This window comes from Motacilla alba, chromosome 8 (assembly GCF_015832195.1).
Source record: "Motacilla alba alba isolate MOTALB_02 chromosome 8, Motacilla_alba_V1.0_pri, whole genome shotgun sequence".
Taxonomy (NCBI): Eukaryota; Metazoa; Chordata; class Aves; order Passeriformes; family Motacillidae; genus Motacilla; species Motacilla alba.
This window is the reverse complement of record NC_052023.1, coordinates 24,616,634-24,637,280: the sequence shown is the minus strand read 5'-3', so window position 1 is coordinate 24,637,280 and position 20,647 is coordinate 24,616,634. Positions and strand designations below refer to the sequence as shown.

The 20,647-nt window shown below is 42.9% G+C and overlaps 1 protein-coding gene across 2 annotated transcripts in view; it reads right to left on the bottom strand.

Moving 5' to 3' along the window:
- PLA2G4A (phospholipase A2 group IVA) overlaps window positions 1-20,647 on the bottom strand; it is a 68,898-nt gene that overhangs the window by 11,051 nt on the left and 37,200 nt on the right. For both annotated transcript variants that reach the window (XM_038144451.1, XM_038144452.1), the window contains exons 6-14: window positions 19,990-20,103; window positions 17,517-17,554; window positions 15,406-15,544; window positions 10,407-10,543; window positions 6,889-7,111; window positions 6,076-6,190; window positions 3,546-3,683; window positions 3,139-3,231; window positions 1,694-1,765 (exon numbers count right to left, since the gene is read on the bottom strand). In XM_038144451.1, the coding sequence (XP_038000379.1) occupies window positions 1,694-1,765; window positions 3,139-3,231; window positions 3,546-3,683; window positions 6,076-6,190; window positions 6,889-7,111; window positions 10,407-10,543; window positions 15,406-15,544; window positions 17,517-17,554; window positions 19,990-20,103 (1,069 nt within the window). The remainder of the gene's footprint in view (window positions 1-1,693; window positions 1,766-3,138; window positions 3,232-3,545; window positions 3,684-6,075; window positions 6,191-6,888; window positions 7,112-10,406; window positions 10,544-15,405; window positions 15,545-17,516; window positions 17,555-19,989; window positions 20,104-20,647) is intronic.

The following is a 20,647-nucleotide window of genomic DNA, read 5'->3' as shown; positions in this document are numbered from 1 at the left end:
AGTGTAACCCCACCATTGCAGGGGCTATACATTAAAGGAGCTGCGAAAATAAAAAAGTTCTTTCAATGAGCCGGGGGCTGGATGATGGAGCTTTGAAACAATGATTTCAGAGAAGTGCAGAGAATTCATCCTCTCAGCTTCACAGCCCAGTGAAATCTTTCACCTACGCCACAATAGTGTGGATGTGTCCATCAGGAAAATAGACTGGGAACGTTAGATGACCTGAGCAGTGCTTTCTCTGTAAGCTCTGCTGGGCTCAGGGACAGACCTGAGCTGGTAAGATCCATACTTGATGCAGACATAAATTCATCTGGATGTGCACTGACAGCCTTCCCCATCTTTCCTGCCTGTTAGAAATCCAGCTTTGCTCAGGAAAGCAGAGTTAGTCTGCCTAAAGGATAATGCTATAGCATGGGAATTCTAAAATACCTGAAATTATCATTACAGTAAACTGTAAACTACAATTAATATCTGGTTTTAATTAACTAAAGAATACAATGAAAGATCCAGGCTTAGATGTTTGCAGTTGGAGCTCGCAGTAAAAATGACATGGACTGGCACCACCCTGCATTCATTCAGAATGTCTGAATTCATTCAGAATTCTGTCAGAACTTGCCTTTTTGGGGGTGTTTTGGATAAGTAAATAATTCAGGCTCAAGCTTGGTACTTTAAATTCAGCTTTTAAACTTGCCTCTTTAACCCAGGGTTTAAAGGAGCTGAGTTTTAAGTAGAGAGAAAAAAAGCATCAGAGAAGTCCAACATCTGTCCAATAACATTCTATGGAAGTGAGAAGGATTTCCAAGTGCTTACAATCCCAGATTTGTTGGTTGTTCACTATGGCTATAAACTCGGAGAGAAATGTGTTTGATGCTGGCTGTAGTGTTTAAACAGGAAATCCCAGGTAAATAAACACAAAACCTGGTACCACCTACGGTTTTACACATAAGGGGAGTTGAAGAAGCAATCACTGAGCTGAGCTAATGACACAATTCCCTGTCTCACCATACAGGATTTTCTTTTCTTCTGTAGATCCTGAAATCACAAGCAGCTGCATTCCCATCTTTGCTCCACTTGTTAAAAATAAAACTCGATTTTTGCAGGTGAAAACCACCCCAAAAATATAATCAAATACAGAAAGCTGGCTAAGACACCAGAAATCTCCAGGTGCTTTAGGTTCTTAGAGGTAGTTGTCAATAGAATCTTTTCTTCCCACTGCCCAACATTCCTTTTGTGGCTGTGCCTCTTCTGGGCACCCCGATTTGGGCACCGTTACAAACACTGTGCCATGCATGAGGAATTTCCTGTATCAGATGTCATTTGTACAGGTGCTAGAAGACACTTGTGAATGCTGGAAACACACATTAAACCATTCCCAGGTAAATATTTGAGCACTAAACCCTTGAAAACAATGGATAGTGTTGGTTTAGGGGGCTGGCAGCAATTCCAAAGTGCCTCTGAGCTCAGCAGCTTGCTGGAAACAAGACTTCTGGAGAGCTCTGGCCCAGCAAACCACATTTTTTTGGACGTATGTGCAATTCCAGATGTGTGTGAGAGAATCACCTGCTAATCAGTTCAAGGAGAAATGAAGTGAAACCCAGAACCTCCTGGGGTCTCTTGTTCTCTATTTTGCTGAGCCACACAAAAGCTGATGGAAAAAAGGAAATGATGAAATGAAATCTGAGCATTTCCTTACCTTTTGGATGCTGTGACTCATCTTCACTGTCTGAGCTGTCATTGCTCACAAGGTGCTTTAGCCTAATATTTTCTGTTGAAAGAAATACAAATTCCTTTAAACTGCTGGGGTTTAACTGGCAGAACAGTTAAGAATTTCAAAACAATCTGAGTCATAAAATTCTCATAGTCTTTGTAACAGAAAATACAGCTGAAGAGACTGGGTCTGCTGTGGACATTATAATGTGAGCAGCAGGTATTGGATTCAGCCTGCAATTTTTGGGGTGGAAAAGAAGATGCAACACTAAAGCAGTACCTCCCACTCCCCTCTGCACCACATACCTGACACACTTTATTCACCTTCATTAAAATGTAGATGTTTAGCTTCTGTCCTCTCAGTAGCTCCTACTCAACTAGGAGAATGCTACTGTGGTGCCAAGGTGGCACTGGGACACCTCCAGCTCTGGTCCAGACTGCGGCTCAAGTCACATGACTATTTTCACATCTGATCCCACTTCAGAGAGTATTTTTTAAATGATATGTGAAATGAGTCACAGATGACAGATAACATTCTGTGTCTCACTATCTTTGAAAAGCAAACTTTTCCATGATCACAGTTCTTGACAGGGATCCTCCATGAGGAGCTGTTAACACTCAGAGGTTTTATCAGAAATAGGAACCTGGAGGTTTCATTCTCATCCATAAAGAAGAGATTAGCAAACAGCTGAATTCCATCCATTAGGAGGCAGACAAAGGTTATTATTTAAAAACTATCTCAATTTAAATTTTCTCTTTTTGCTCTTCAAAAAGCTCTGGCTGTCTAGGACAGTTTATTTATAGGTCAGATCTTTCCCTGTAATGCTGTTTTCTCAACGGGAAACAGAAGCGTAAAAAGCCTTTTATCGTTAACTACTTTCTCAGATAAAACTCAGTAAAGTTCATCCAAACCAAGCCACAACTCTTTCTTTACAGTCATCTTGTCATTTCTGTGCCAGGAGTAAAACCAAAACCACTCAATTTGCAAGTAAAGGACCAGATAACCAAGAGGCTGTGGTTAGAATGGAGCAATTTAACAACCCAGAGGTGAGAAAATTCAGGTGCATTTTGCTAAACTCTTTAATAACACAGCCCAGTGTCGAGATACTAAACAAGTAACTACTAAATACTTGTCAGCTTCTGCTCTCCAAAAATCATACAACAACATGAAGAGAGGATTCTATTAACTATCAGAAAAGAGCTGAATAGGTGCATGTGGCTCTCAGTAGCTCTGAGTGGCCAGAAACCAAAATGAAAGAAAGGAAAGAACATTCCCAACGCTCTTTCCCACCTCGGCAGCATCCAGGAGTCCCAGCAACTAAAGGTAATTAATTCCACATTCTTAAATTACTACAAGCAGTGCCATCCTTCCACAGAGAGAGAATCTTGCTAGTAATTGCTCTGCATAGTGGAATTATTTATTAATAGTACCTAATTCTTCTTCCATGGTGGGCCCTTTATTCTGAGAATTGGAGACACCAAGGACTCTGTTAAATAATATTGAAAATGCACTGCCCCAGACACCTGAAAGAGAAAAAGTAAACAATGAATGGTGCTTGGCAGAAGGAAAATAAACTTTACATATCTTTATAAGCACTATTGAAGCAGTTGGTTACTCTCTGAACACACCTCTGAGTTTAGAGTAGGCCAAGTCAGAAGCTCAGATGTCCAAATCAGAACAAAAACCCATGGAAATTAGAATCAAATCAACAATGCCAATTCATATCTGTGAAATCTTTCAAATTCATGTCTTCCAACAAACTGAGAGCTCCACTTTGTGTCTCACACTGTGTGACTGCGTTTTAAAGTCCATGAACTACTGAAATTAACATACTCACCCATCAGGAAATGCAAGGGATTTTCAGTATATTTCTTCACCACTGTCCCCATAAAAAACTTGCTTCCAAACAGATCAGGAGACATGAAAGTGCCATACTTGGCCATTCCAATTTCATATGGACTGAATTCCACCCAGTCTGCAAAGTCAGAAACAAAACTGCTCAGTCATAAATCTGAGGATGGAGGAAAATGATGGAGAAAGGAACCAAGCAAAGAAATTTTAGTGACACGGGAAGCCAAATAACCATTAGGAATATCAAGTCAAGGTCAGTGATGTCTCAGCAAGGAAAGAATCCTCATTCTCTCTTATCACAATAAACTTTGGTGAAAAGAATGAGGTTGGAAAACCAGAGGCATTAAAGGAGACATTAAAAATGAAGAACACACAGTGACATCTGGTTTTCATCCTCTGCTTCAGCATGGCTCCCTGCCACATGTGGGTCTCAGCTCCAAGCTGCTTTTCCTTCACTGCAATTCCACCAAGAAACATGGAGAGCAGTGACAGAGGTGGCACAAAACCAGTCGTTGAATATCTCAAGGGTTGTGAAATATTCTAGCAGAGGCACTTGGATTCTACCCAAATCTGAAGTTTCGTGGGAAAGCCAATGTCAAAAGTCAAGGCTGGGAGGCAGCTGATAAACTTATCAATTCAAACATTGCCAAAGATCTCCTTAAAAGTCCATTTTATTGAACAGAGAGCTCAAGAAAAATATAGAATAAGATGTTCAAATGCATTTTCTGATCTTAGCAGAAAATATCAGAAGTGATGTAGGTTCTATTGATGCAGGCCTTTGAAAATGGATCTTAGCTGACTTGGAAACACATTTTTTTTAATAACAGTGGAGTTGCTTCCATCATAAAATTCAGTTCAAAAAGGGAGCAAATAACAAACAAAACACATCTTCTCTTTTTAGCAATTCACCCATTCATCTATTTCACCTTCACTATTTTTAGCAGGGGTTGATTTGACTGGAAATAAATCAGAAGTAATTCTGAAAAAGAAAGGTGTAAGAGACAGTTTGGAAATATCCCCACATGTCATCCACCCTCAGGATATTTCTGCTGACGTGTGGAGCAGAAGGTGAACACTTGTCCTGAAAAGGAAAGATTTAATCATGACTGCTGGGAGTTTCATTTCAGGTAAGGGTAATGCTTATCTGAGCTAAGTCAAATACAACATCCTATTTTCCAAATAAGTCACCCACAGATCTTCACATTCGCTGCAACAGAAGGTAATTCCAGTGAAGTCCCAGTCCAGGAATTTCTTATTTCCTTTTAGCTGTATAAGCATGAATTGGCAGATATGTATGCAGAACCAGGGTGACAGCAAAGCTGAACTGAGAATTAGAATTAATTTGTGTTAGTCCACCTCCAGCTTGCATTTGCACTGAAGGAGATTTCTCAATTTACAAAGCCTGCTCAGGGAAACAAAATATCTGCCTTAGAATCAATGTAAATTAGGAAGTGTAAATATTTCAGTTCAAAATTTACTATAGCTCTCACATCAGGAACAGCTAAAAGGAGGAATGGATCTTAAAATAAGAAGCAATCAAGATCTAGCACCCTCTGTAATGACAGAGATGTCAGCCTCAAAAGGCAAACCCAAGATCCACTGGCACAGGGAACACCTTTTTATAGAGCAAAGTAAAGCCTCCAGGTGCTTCTGATCTTGCTTAGAGAAAGACATTATTAACAAAAGATCATTTTGGTTTTAAAACAGTAATCCGGTTAAAATATACTGAAAAACAGAAGTTCATCTAAACCCCAAAATACTCCTATTTTCAAACAAAAAGGTATCTGGTTTCTGAGTAGCAAAGTTAAAGACACATTTCCCCATGAAATATTTAGTCTAATTTACAATTCCTCATTTTCATTTCCAACCAAAGCTTTGACAGCCACTTCTCCAAATAACTATTTTAGGAAATACAATGATGTATAAACCTGAGGCAAACCACCTGGCACTTCCCTTTCCACTCTTGTATATAACTATATACAGATGCACACATCCTCATCTTAGTGTAGCATCTTCCTCAACTGGACTCGCTCTCAAGTGAAGTTACCAGAGGGGATTAAAACCTGTGGAATAAATAAAAGTAAAAGGGGATTTTTTGTGTTACCAACAGCACTTCACACTGGGCAAGAAGTGAAAAAGAGGCATTCTATCTAATTTGTTTGTCCAATTTTAATCACGGAATCATTAGAGTTGGTAAAGACCTCTAAGATCATCGAGTCTAACTGTTGATGTCACCCTTCTCTGAAAGAGAAGGTGACTGAGGACATTTTCCTTTCCCTGTCTGATACCCTAATTTAAACATCTTTTCCCTGTTGAAGTCACCAGGTTTCTCTTTGGCTTGGCACTCCTACCTGAATATGTTATCACCTGTCCCTGAGTAACTTCTTATCACTCTGTCAGATTCCCAGAAGTCAGATGCAATTAGTCTCAGATGCATAAAAAAGAAAAAGGGTTTTTTAACCAGCCACACACCTCCCTCCTTGCCACAAGTGACTCAACACAGATTGGGAACACACCTGCAAACATCAGCTCTGAGACATCTGGCTTGACGTGCAGACAGGTGAAGAGTGGCAGAGCACACTGGGCATTATTGACCTTCTCTTTCATATTGCTCAGAGTGGTGTCCATCCTCTGCAGGGAAAGAAAGACATTAGTCCCAAACACATCCTCGAAAGGCCTGCTGATATATATACATACACATATACATATACATATTAATAAATATCACATATTTTATTTTATATCAACGTCTGGGAGACTCCTCCTGTCGAAGAAAAGTTTTTCACTGATGTGTCAGGCTCTGATTTAAATTAAACATCTGTGCATTTTTTTCCATCCCTTGGTACACAGGGACTTCTCAACCAACCTCACACAACCATTAACAGCCCTTCAGCATCAGTATTCTATACATCTGCCACTAAATGCTGTGTTGCCTCTTTTCCAGTGTTTTAATTTGTTTAAAACCCATTATCAGTGTAGGGATAGAAGTGTATAAAACACCTCTGCAAATCTACTGACACATTTCCATCTTGCCACAAGATCGAATCCAGCTGCTGCTCACCTGACTCACTTGAACTGGAAGTCTTTGTGCCTGATTCAGCCAATTAGGAATTTTCAATTATAGAACACAACAGTATGCAGCTCACCTGTTGTCTTGTTTTCAAAGAAACCAAGGGGATCTTTCACATTGAAATTAGTACTTTTTTAAGCAAATGCTGTTTCTTAAAGCAAAATGTGCACCCTTTATTAGATGTCACTAAGGTAATTTCAAAAAAAATTAGTGACAGTGAGAATTATATAAGAGTTTGACAGCTTAAATGAGCACTCACGTCATGGATCAGGGTTTCCCCTATGAGCATGCCAAAGATGTCTGTGAAGGTGACAGGCTGCCCTGAGCTCTTCTTGTTCCACAGAGCCTCGATGTAGCGCTTGACCTTCTGAGGGGTGAGCAGCAGCAGGGGGTTGTGGCTCACCGAGTTCATCAGCTCCTCATTGATCTCCTTCGGGCCCTTGGCTGGGAAGTCAGGGTGGGAATACAGAGTGGACATATACCTGCAAAGGCAAACAGGCTCTGTGAGCATCAAACCTGCTGTGGTGTCAGCTGCCTGGAAGCTACACCAAGCTCATACATGAGGTGATACAGTTACTGATTAAATCAGGTTAATTAACTCCTCATTTATACAGGAAATTATGATTTCCTTTTTCTCAAAGCACAGAAAGCTGAGCAATTTGCTCTGAATATAAGCACAGGATCAAACATTCAACATGCATTTACCATAATGTGTATGAAGTAAATGATTAGAGTCCTCATTTTTCTGTTTAAGGGGTAACAGACGGAACATCCTAAGCTGAAAGGAACTCTTCCAGTTAGCATAGCTGTGGGACAGACTGGAGGTGCTAGAAGGACACAGGCAGCTCTCCCTGTAAGAGGCACCTCTCTGCCCTCCAGTTCATTATCACTACTGAAAAATTCCTAAAATATCTCAGTGTATCACAGAATACCAGAACGGTTTGGGTTGGAAGGGACCTTAAAGCCCATCCAGTCCCACCCCATGCCATGGGCAGGGACACCTTCACTTGCCCAGCTTGCTCCAAGCCCCATCCAGCCTGGCCTTGGACACTTCCAGGGATCCAGAGGCAGCCACAGCTTCTCTGGGCACCCTGTGCCAGGGTCTGAACACCCTCACAGGGAACAACTTCTTCCAATATCCCATCTAAACCTACTCTCTGGCAGTGAGAAGCCATTCTCCCTTGTCCTATCACTCCATCCCTTGGAAACTGTCTCTCTCCATGTTTCCTGTCAGCTCCCTCAGGCGCTGCAAGGTCACAGTGCCGTTACCCCAAAGCTCTCCAGGCTGAATAATCCCAGCTCTCCCAGCAGAGCTGCTCCATCCCTCTGAGCATCCTGGTGCCTCCCCTGGACTCTCTCCAGCAGCTCCAGCTCCTCCCTGTGCTGGGGCAGCTCTGCAGGTGGGGTCTCACCTGAGCTCAGGGGCACAGGGGCAGAATCCCAATCCCTTTCCTGCCAACCATGCTGGGGACTCAGCCCAGGGCAAGGGGGTTCTGGCCTGGATATGGCCCCACTTTCCAGGATATTATGCTTCCATAATAACCTGAAGCACAGTAACTACAACCTGCACAGAGCTAGCTGACTGTGAGGATGAGGTAAATCATGAGTTTGTCACTAAGAAACAAGTTTAGTTTTACTGCAAACAAAGCTCAGACACATGTGCAGGCAGCCCTGGCTTCCACTTGGTTGGGTTAGGTCACACCAAGACAGGCCCTTCTAATCTGTGAGAGGCTAATTTACTATTATTTACCCAGTGACCTGGCCCAGGTACACATGCCTTACTCCAGGCACAGCTCTGAGACACACACGGGGTCAGCTTGGCCCTGAGATCATGCCCAGCCACTTGTGTGACAGCACAACCAGCCCTGTCCCACGTGGGCTGCCAGGACTCCATCCACGGGCTCCACGTGAGCTCCTGGGTGCAGGGAAAGGGGAAGGCAGCTGGAGAACTCAGCACAAGGTTGAAGCAGGATGGCAGAAAAGCATTGCTCCAAGGTTAGGCATGCAGCTGAGGGGACAAGCAAAAACCTGCCTGTCCCACCAGGAAAGGAATTCTCCACCCTTCAGGAAAGAAAAAAAAGAAAAGAGAATTATTCCCAAAAGACAGACAGCATGGAAAAGAAAGAAAAGCAAGGGAGTGCCAAAGTGTCAATTTATTTATTTATCAAGCAGGAAAGACTGAAGAGTGACATCAGAGAGTAAAGGCAAATTTGTTCAAACACAACTGTCTCCAATCTGTTTCTGACTGGAGCAGTTCAGATAATCTAATATAAATAATAATCTCGCTATTTTAACTCAGATTTTATAGGTTTACATTAGATCAAGTACGTATTCACCCCTGGGTTTTCCCCAAAAAAAGACCTCATAGCCAGCAAAGTGACGTCTGTCCTGAGCAGGGATTGCAAACCCTTCTCTAGAAACACAGGTCATGTTTTAACACCACGTTGCACTATTCCACTGCTCCTCATCCACCTTCTGCTTTTCCCAGCTGTGACAGAAATCCATCCATCCCTCTCATGGACAGTGACAAATCTGCCCCCACCACCAGTGAGAGGAAACAGAGGTTCCCACTTTATACGGTCCAATCTAAAGGAGAAATTTACTCTAGTTCACAGACACTTGTGGCATTTCAAATCCTCCTGGCATTCTGAAAGCTTCCCTCTAGTCTGGGAGAGAGGAAGCAAGCTTCACACAATGAAAAATAATTGACAAAAAAACCCCATATGAGGACTAGAACTGATCATTATCTCCTTCAAGAGTCAACTCTGGGGTTAGAGTGTGAAATTAAAATTCATTCATTCAGCTTCCTTAGAGCTGAACCAGGTGATAAAACTCATCCCAGGCAGATTCCCTGCTTGTTCATACTACAACAAGTCTTTTTCTCTCAAAGGATTGAGACATTTGTATAATCTCATCCATGAGTCTGAAAGGATCCTCAGGTCTCTGCTCCAGCCTCCTGGTGCTCAGTGAAGTTCAGCTTTCACATGAGCACTGGGTCAGACTGAGGATGACACCTCCTCAGGTGAGGATGGCTCCACACATTCCAGTGCTTGGCCACTCTCACTGCAACAATTCCCCTACGAGTTAATCCAATTACTCCTTGTCCTTTCCCTGGGGAATCTCCAAAAACAATTTGTCCTTCACAGCCACTCATCAGGAACCGAAGATAACAATAAGATCTCCCCCATGAGTACCCGTGCCTGCTCCTCAAGGCTAAATGAACTATTTTAAAACCTGATGTATTGTCTAAATTAAACAGTGCCAGAGGGACTGAGACAGGGGGTAATCCACAGAGGGATGCCCTGCAGGGTGGCAGCCAGACCCCAGATATCCCCAGCAACTCCACCAGCATTTTATATTGGCTGTAAAATGGAGCAGAAGATCTTTCAGTGCTTTTGAGGAGCTCTAAAAACCATCCCAAAGCATACAAAACATTTTGGGTTGATTGAGTCATCAGCTTCAAATCACAAGGGATTTTTTCTTGGTTTTTCACTTTTCATCAGGAAAATAAAACAACACACATTAGGTGTTGGTATAGAAATATGGGTGCATATGTGTGGCACCTCTTTCCATCCATTCCTGCTCTCAAAGCTCCTGGAAGAGCACCTGGAGCCTGAGCTGTCCTTGCCCTTTGAGGCATCCAAAACACCTCCCCCAGCAGACCTGGATGTGTAAAACATGCTGTGAATTATAACCATAGAAATAAGCCAGCTCTGGTGACAATTCCTTCAGAACCTGCTGCAGGGAAGCTGAGGACAAGCAAGAGGAAGGCCTTACCAAGTGGATCCGGAGAGCCCAGCAATGTAGGTGGCACAGTCCAGGACTCCTGACTCATAAAGTGCTTTCATGACTCCAGCAAAGCCCACCATGGCCCGGAACCCCCCTCCCGAGCCCAGCACGGCGATCACCGGCACCTGCAGGGATGAGACAACACCAGCACCACATCAGGGACAAGGGACCGCCCTGGGAGCACCCCAAGTGCACAGTCCAGCCCCTGCACACCCCGAGAAGAATTAGAATTTATTTATTTTATGCTACAGGTCACCACTTGTAGCATAAAATAAATCTGTCCTTCTTATCCATGATCCGAAATATGGGAGATATTAAATTCAGTCATTAAATAAACTATTCACTTACAAGACCACAGGGATTTTTAAAGCAATCTAAACACCAGCTTTGATCCAATTTGTATCATTGTGACAGAGCCAAATGCAGTAACATTTACTAATGAGAAACAGAACAGAGACAAATAATATTTTGACTGGGAGTTTAAAAACAAGTTTTATAACAAAAACAACATCACATATTACTTCATAGCATGAAGACAATCTCAATTTCACCATCACTTTGCAAAAACTACCAGAGAGCTAATGGGAATTCATGGGGAGCTGGATAACTACTCAGCCACCAAGAGAGGAGTGAGCAGAACCATGTTTACCATGGCACCAGGTTAAAACTGTGTCCACAGGGGTTCATTTTACACTTTTCTCCTTCTTACTGCCCAGCCCTGACATCCAAGCTGTTCCCCTCAATTGCACAGCTTCCCCAGGTATCAAAAAAGAAGAAAAAAAAAAAATTCATTTGCTCCCACCATCATATGCTTTGGCCTAAGTAAAGGGCTCATCTGGTTCCCAGTTCCCAAAATCCACGAGGATTTTCCATTGTTCAGGGGTGACAAAGGAACCACCTCTTGGTTGTTACAGAGCATAAAAAGAATCACACATCTGTGCAGAAAGCCCCTATCTGATCAAACTGCTAATCTGTCAAAAATCTCCCTGAAAGGCAATTCCAGGTGCCAATAGGCAGGTTAGTGACAGGAAAAGGATCCATGTGATGACAGAGTCCTGTTCTTTCTGCAGACTACATGCTCCAAGCCATGAAACTCCCCTGAGGACTGACTGTCCCCAAGGAAATGCTCGTGAACAATGACCAAGGCACTCAAGATGTTTCTTGAGGGCTTCCACTCCCCAAAACTGCTAATTCTTGATGCAGTGAGATTATTCTCTTACCTCCTTCATAAGTGTTCAGCTTTAGTAATAGAAACCACAGGTATTCATCGTGCAGCTCCAGAGATAGGGATCTATCCCAAAAATGACACAGCCCAGGGAAGGATTTGGGATATGTTTTGTTAAGCCAACACCCCAATAACGGAGCAGCTGCTTTGAAGCAAGAGCCATGTCAGTAATCACTCCTTTAATAAGCTGGGGAGGCTTTGAAAGCTCCTCAGGAGCACTGCCCACTCAGCCTGAGCAGACACATCCCAACAGGATGGAGATGTCACCTGCAGGTGCAAGCCTGGAGAAGGCATGTGAGAACACTCCCAGAGCACCACGGCTCCACCCATCAGTGCACTGGCACTGGGAAAATGGGAGAGTCCCTCAGGAGGCAGAGGAATCCACTATGGAGATGGGCTGGGAATGCCCAGGAGAGTCACCAACATCCTGACTGCAAATGCTTCTTCATCCACAGGCACTCTGGGCATCCCAGGTTCCTGCACTGGGAAGGGTGGGTACAGCATGGGGAAGGTGGACTATGGAATCACAAAATCCTTCAGTATGGAAAAGACCTCCAAGATCATCAAGTCCAACCATCAGCCCAACACCATCACTGTGCTCACCACTAAACCTTGTCCCCAAGCGCCTCATCCACACACTTTCTGAACACTTCCAGGGATGATGATTCCACTGCTGCCCTGGGCAGCCCCTTCCAAAGCTTTACAGCCCTTTCCACGAAGAAATTTTCCCTAATATCCAACCTGATCCCCTCCTGGCACAGCTTGAGGCCATTCCCTCTCATCCTGTCCCTGTTCCCAGGGAGCAGAGCCCAACCCCACTTGGCTGCCCCCTCCTGTAAGGTTTGTTAAACCAGCTTTTTAACTCCAATTCAGATTCTGATGTGTTTAGGGCACAAAACAGTAAAAACCTAAATGAAATACACTCATCCTGCAAGTTGCTCTATGGGATAAATAGGGCAGAGGCAGGGAGGGGGGAATGAGCTGCAGCCAGAGCACCCAAAGCCAAGAACCAAGAAACCATGTCCTGATGAAGAACATAGAAAACAGCATACCAAGGGCTGCACACTCCTCTACTGAGCCTCAAATCCTTTGGACAGAAACACCAGCACATGAGTTCACTCAAACCAAAAGTTCTTAATCCTATCTTCTAGTAATCAGGCAAGAAAAAGCTAAATCATACTGAATCTTGTTTTGGGGATGAGTAGTGCAGATGTCTTTATCCAAATGCCCTGGAAACACAGTGCACAAAATCGGAATACCTGTGGTGGAAAAAGAATGCCATAGGGCACACAAATTATTATTAAGAAATTGTTCTGCAAATCCAGTCATTGAGAACTATATGCTTTCTCTGGAAGATTATGGTATTTTTAGAAAACTGCTTGAAGCAGCAAAAATTAAAAAAATAAACCGAGCAATAACAGAAGTAGGACAAATCTCTACCTCTGTGTTTCCACAATGTGCCTCAGGTTTAAGTTAGGAAATTTGGAACTACTCACTTCCCCATCCAGACATGTATAATGAATTCAGAGGTATTAAAGTCTATCAGCGTCCCTGCAAAGCACAAGCCACTCACAGATGAAGCAATATGGCTGAATTTTGAGTATGTGACTTGTCCAAGATTAAAGAAGGCCCACAGACAGCTAAGATTACTCAATGTCTCCCAACTTCATGTTAAGACTTCAGACATCCCATAAATCCTCCTGCTATCCTCCATCTGTAGCAATAAAAGTAAAGCTACAGTTTAATTTGAACAAAAAGGGTTTTTTCATTGCTAGAAACAGATAAAAATTCTGTAAGCTTAGAAATACACATTTGGCATATGAAAAATGGGAGGATACCTACAGTTACTGTCTGGGAAGATGCAATTTAACTGATAAAATTTCAGTATTGGAGTCAGTGAAGGATACCAAGGGAAGATGATGACACAAAGAACGAGAGATCGTAGCTATCCTTTGTATTAATTCATGCACAGATACCACCTGCATGGAACTGAGACCTGAGACATTGAATATCACCCCAGTTCCAACTGGAGCTTGGCAAAATAGGCACATCCTTTCTGAGGAAGATCCTATTCTGCTTTAGGTCTCACCAATGTCACACTGACTAATTCCTACTCTGAGAAGATCTGCATGTGTTAAGATTAAAATAACTGAACTGAAAATTAAGGAACTTTGAAAATGTTCCTTCTCAATACATACATTTTTCCCAGTCCAATTAAAATATGTAGAATACTTGTTAAATTCTTTCATGTTTCTCAGAAAGCTCACAGAAGAACATTCACAAAGCAAGACAGAGTTCAAAAGTACAGGACAATAAAACATTTACCACCTGCTCAAAACTTCATGGAAATGTAAAAGATGCTCTTCAGTGCTGGTTGCAAAATACTGTCACAGTCTCCTTAACTTAAAAATGCACAAAAAGAATCAATGCCAATGAAGGTATTGACGCAGATTCATTCATGGACTCTGTTCATTGCTTGACACCCCCACAGGCACAAAGTGTTCCTGTCACAATTCTGGAAGCAGCACAGGAGAGGGAATGAGCAAGGAAGGAAGAGGATGGAGAAGCTACAATAAAATAAGCAGATCTGTACTAAGTGAATTCTTCATTAACTACATAATGAAGCATTTTATGAAACCACTGAAGAGCTCAGGAGGATCTGGGCCCTTCCTCCCTGTGGTGTGAGGCCCTGGCACAGGGTGCCCAGAGAAGCTGTGGCTGCCCCTGGATCCCTGGCAGTGTCCAAGGCCAGGCTGAACAGGGCTTGGAGCAACCTGGGCTAGTGGAAGTTGTCCCTGCCCATGGCAGGGAGTGGCACTGGATGATCCTTACAGTCCCTTCCCACCCAATTCCCTGATTCTGTGAGATGTCCCAAGCCACCATCAGCCCACTGAGATCTGCTGGCTTCCCTTCCTCTTGGCTTGGTCCAAAGCACCAGCAAGTCAAGGAAAGCTGCAGTTCCTCCTGTTTCAAAGAAATAAAACTTCATAACCCTAATCCAGTCAAACTGGCTCAAGGAAAAGAAGGAAGGGAAGAAATAAACTAATTTCCAAGCTGACTCTAAATTTAAACCAGCTCATTTCCTGTCTAGTCTTTCAGAGATGAAGGTCACAGAGCGTGGGATGGGTACTGGGCATGCAGGGGCATATTCTGTGCTGTGTGAGTGCCCAGAGCCACTGCAGGATTCAGCAGGTATTTCACACACCCTGAGGCACTTTTCAGATGGCAATCTCCCCTCAGAGCCAACACCTTAACAAAGCCTGGGATTCAAACGGGGGGAAAAACTGGAGCACTTTGTTTAAGGGGCCAATGAATCACAGAACCCCAGAATGACTTCATTGGAAGGACCTTAAAACTCATCCATTGCCACGACAGGGACACCTTCCACTAGCCCAGGCTGCTCCAAGCCCCATCCAGCCTGGCCTTGGAAACTTCCAGGGATCCAGGGGCAGCCACAGTTTCTCTGGGCACCCTGTGCCAGGGCCTGCCCACCCTCACAGGGAAGGATTTCTTCCTAGTATCTAATCTGAATATCTCCTTTTATAGTTTCCCCCAGTCATAAACTTTAATTTATAAATTTAGAGCCAAGAAAATTACTCTCCAGGCTAAATATTTTATGTTCATAGAGGAAAAGAATTTTTTATCATCTATAATCTTTCTCCATCGAACCCTTCCACCTCACACACCTCATTCTTTCCTCTGACAGGCAAATGAAGGATTCCAAAGGGGATGCTAACCCTGATGGGACCTCTCCACACTTACATCACGGGAAGAGGTCAGGTTGTGGCTGTTCTCCCCCAGGAATGATTTGATGCTGTGCATGATGTTGTCTCTGCGCTGCTGCCGGAACCTCTTCTCCTCATCGCACAGGGCCATGCTGAACCGCAGGTCCGTGGAGGAGCTGTTTGGGAAAGGGACAGGCTGTCACAAGGGGCTCAGTTCCAAACAGCATCACAAACATCTCCCTGGGAAACCAGCAGAAAATCCTCACCCACTTACAGAAGATGAAATAAAATTGTATTTTTCATGTGACGCCATGCATCAGCTCTAGAGTGATGGAGGCAAAGAACAATGCGTCTTTAAGACATGCATTTTATATAGAACTCATTAAATGCAAATAATTAAATACAGCAAGTGAGTTCTGCACTCACATACAATTATAAATCTACAGCACAGGAAAAACTAAGCCCTTTCCTATTTTTCTCTACATTGTGGGATAAAAAACATACACAAGGCTGCGTAAGGATCTCAGTGCTGTACTTAAGGTACAACTTCAGCTGCCACTTCCCATGGATAGCAAAGAGAAGGAGTGGACAAATCCACCCTGGTACCCACTGAAAAGCATATAGTGGTGAAATGGATCTGTTTAGGCTCAGATAATAATTCCCCAGACTGGTGGAATGGATCTATTTAGGCTCAGAGAGTAATTCCCCAGATTGGTGGAATGGATCCATTTAGACTCAGATAATAATTCCCCAGACTGGTGAAATGGATCTGTTTAGGCTCAGATAATAATTCCCCAGACTGGTGAAATGGATCTGTTTAGGCTCAGATAATAATTCCCCAGATTGGTGAAATGGATCAGTTTAGGCTCAGATAATAATTCCCCAGACTGGTGGAAGGGATCAGTTTAGGCTCAGATAATAATTCCCCAGATTGGTGGAATGGATCCGTTTAGGCTCAGACAGTAATTCTCATATTTTTAAAACAACCTATTATGCAATAAAATAATAGGATTAATAAAAGGAGTAAAAAGAGTCCCTAGAAGCAATGTTCCATGAAGATAACCACAATCTGTATGGCTATCAGGGAACAGCAGCAAAATTTGATAAGATCCTTTACATTTCAAAGCCTAAAAAGAAGACACAGCCAAGCATCTTCTGTTTATTTAATCTCAGAGATATGAAATGCTTGTAATGTACAAAGCCTGGCTGGTTCAGGGTGGTCTCAAGGACCACCCACAAATGCATTTTCCTAGTACAATATAATGAGCAGAAATTATCCCTGGGGGATGTTTGTCATCCGGAGTAATCAGGAAATAACTTGACTATTACAGTGCAGACAAAAAAAAATGACTCCTTAAATTCCTTGGTCTCAGAAAATCATTTTTAGACTTGAAATATATGGTTCTGCTTATGCCTCAATATGATTTATGGTCTTTCACCAGGACAGGTGAAGAATGAGAGGGAAAGACAGCTAGAGGGGGGGGGGAAAGGGACAAATAAAGGCAGGCATCTGCTTAGCTTTCACATCGAGAATTCCTGGCCCTAAATTTTCACCTAAACCTTCACTGTGTAATATTAACATTTAAATTCATTTTAGGAGCAGCTCTCTAACAGCAGCTGAAAGTTCATGTGAGGGGCCAAGTTGCCAGAGAAGGTAAAACAGTGAGGATGAAGCTGCACCTGAGTGAGGTCTGTGGGTTTTTTTAGAAACAAAGCCCTTGAGAAGGAAAGGCCTTCATATAAACCAGGCTGGGAGATCTACATGGGATGGCCTCATTCCTGCAAACATCTGGAAGGGTTACCCCTCTTAGCTCCAGTAAGGGTGTTTAGTCAATAACAGAATTACAACATTAAAATAAACCACAGTTGTAAAATCTCCTAATTTTTACAGCACCTGGTCATGCTACAACAGGGAATTTTTGCACTCTATCTCATATGCTTTTAAGAAAATCCCAACAGGTGGGACTCTTGGGGTGTCCTGTGCTGGGCAAGAAGTTGGACTTTGATGATCCTTATGGGTCCCTTCTAATTGAGGATATTCTGTGATTCCACAAAAATTTTAATGAACAGTTTAAAATAATAAAAAAAAAATCCTTTGCTGCTGGTATGTTTTCACCTCTTTTTTAAAAAAAGGTAAGAGATACTTACCATACCTCCAGAGAGAATTCCAAAGTCATTTCTGTGACCTAAAGAAAAACATTTAAATATTGTTACAGCACTTAGAGAGGGAAAAGCCACAAACACACCTGGAACATCAGCTATTACTGTCAGAACTTTCTTTCTTTCCTCCTCACTTTTTTTTTTAAAAAAGGAGGATATTTTTGGCACCTATGAATGAGATTCTTTTCTATGGGTTTTTTCTTTTTTTTACATCACACAGTGTGATTCCAAAATACACCACTAGCACTGAATACAGTGGAAAATGTTGGTAAGTGCTGGCTTTCATTCCTCAGATGCCACTGTCTTGCCTTTCTTGCACTGCTAATCCCTTTCTGACATGCAGCTCATCTCTGTCCTGAGGGGATCTGATGCTCTTCACCCACTCATGGCTGGCAGAAGAACCAGGGGATCACGCCTAGGTGCCACCTGTGTGAGGGAATCACTGCTCTGTGTTCCACAGGAGCCACCAAGTGTCTCTTCACAGCTAAACATGCCTTAATTAGCAGTCTGGAAGGGTGACTGCTTACAACTTGCTGGAAAATGCAATAAATGTTACTGCACAATGGCTTCACTTGCCAATCACACTGAACTGCCTAGCCACAAGCTATGGGTTGGCCTCCTCTGCCTTTCACAGAGCACTGGAAGGGTTGCCTGCAGGCAAGAAGTTAAAAAATTATGATTAAAGCACCAATTCCCTGTCAGGCACAATCCAGGAGCACTGGCTGTGGAACTAAGACAGAATGGAGAGGTATTTTCACCCTCTCTCTGTGCAATGGCATTGCTGGTACAGCCCTGGAGCAGTGACAGATTCAGATTCTTCTCCTCACTTGGGGCATGTGAGCACCAGGGATGGAGCCACAACACCCCAGACTGAAGGTCTGCCTGACCCTCAGACAGCAGAGAAGGATCTGGGATGCACAGTTGCCTCTGACTCCCACATGCAGACCCAATCCCTGAAACAGGAATTGCAAATGAGGCAGGGCATGAGCAAGGTGGGGGGAAAAAGAAAGAACAGGCAGAGAAACAACAAAGGGAGGACATGAACAAACAGAGTGAAGAGTCACTGAGGAAGCACTTCAAAGGCAGGGAAGGAATTACATTATTCCCCACCTGGCATTACTAATTTAGAAAGCACTCTTGAAACCATGCAGTGATCCAATGCTTATAAAAATGTATGCACATGAAAGAAACCCTTGGAGGGAAGCATTCCAACTGGGAGATATCATGGCATTTTCTATACCTTACACAGACTGCCACAGACATGTCAGGAATATTATTTCATTTTCAGTTTCAGGAATTCTAGGTATACATTGTCTACATCAGGCTCAGCCTGACTTCATCTCCCCTTAACTATTTGCTCATAAATTTCAGAGTGTACTTGCCTTTTTTGCACTGATTTTTCACCCTATGACTCCCTACCAAGCTTTGCTGAACATTGATGAGACGTTCAAGCAAGGCAAGGCCTTGTATTAATGGAATGAGCTCTGTGAACTGTGTTTGCAAAATGCATTCATCAGTTCTTTCTCACTGCCCCACCTCATGCCTGGCAGAACCAGGACCTGCTCTCAGCCCATGCTCGGGAAGCCCAAGAGTTACTGAAATGTAGTGAAATAAATATGCAGAAACTTCAAAAATGCTGTTATTTTAAAAAGGAAAAATAATGGAGGGGATCAAAATTCCAACTGCCCTAAGGCTATGCCAGATGAAATGCTAAACTTCACATATGAAGCTCTCTGGTTTCCAATAAATAGGCCTTTAACCAGTTATTTGCTGTTAACTACACTTTTGAAGTTGTATCACATGGAAAACAGCAGAGTGGTGACAAATCAAGATCTCTGATCACACAATCAGCCATAACCCAAACCAGAAATTCAGATGGTATTTATAGATTTTAATACGTGAAGAATAAGCTCAATTCCACCCAGATTTAACAACAGTCTCCAGGAGTTGCAGTGCAGGCAGACAAGCCCTGTACAAGAGACTCCATCTGAATTGCAGACACGTTTAAAGGGAATAATCCAATTACTGCATCACCTGCATCACTGCATGTTAACCAGGTCTGTGTTACAACAAGCCGCTTCCAGAAAGTGAAACATGTAATGATAAAAGAATTCCTGCAGCTTTCTGGAAGCCACAGGCAGCAGCAGGAGTGGCAATGCACTGACCAGCAAACTCTGAGTAACCTCACACTAACTGAGGCCATGAAACTAAACTGCACTGAGTGTGCAAGAAACTGCTTTAGGCAGAGAAAGTCCCAAACTAGACTTTCAAAGAGGATTCTTCCAGCAGGGACACCAAGGCACTCAGTGGCACTGCTTTGCTTAATTCTCCTCTCAGCAGTGCTGTAAGAAGATAGATAATTAAGGCTTAAAAGTGTCTTTAGGCTCTGTGTTTATCCATGGGCAACAGTGAATGCTCAAAAAACTTCTGACCAGGGCAAAGTCATGAATGTCTAACTTACATCATTGAAAGTCAGCTGGACCTCCTTCTTCTCTCCCAGTTTCAGAGAAGAGATGGGAAACGTGGATGTGCCAAGAGTCTCATCCATAACATAGTTGGCATCCATGAGAGTAACCTGGAAGAGATAGCTCAATATTTAATTCCACTGCAGAAATCCCTTTTTAATTCCACCAAGCCTATGTGCCTGAAGTAAAAAAAAAAAAAAAAAAAAAAAAGTATGGAAGAAGAATGGGCCTGACCCAACCCAGTCAATGCCCAGGGCCAAGTGACATTTCTTTTAAACCAGGATAAGCACATGGACAGTGGAGGTGGCACTTCAAGGAACTGAACTGCAACTGAACTGAGTATACCAGGATTACTTATTGCCTTTCTGGCAGCAAATCTCACCATCTTTCTAATACCTTCAAATTCCACATATAGTAGAAGCAAAGCACAGTACCTTCAAATTTCCAGTCAGAAAAGTTCCCTATGGAGAAACCTGTATAGTTCTGATTGTGATAGGCCAAAAAAATATCCAGCAACTTTTCAGAGAAGATGGACTCCATGTATCCCAGCCTTGACTCCACAGACCAAGATTGTTACAGCAGTGATTTGGCAAAGTGTGCAGCATTCCAATTTACAGAAAGCTGCTCTCTGTATCCAGCCAGACCTTCAAGTCT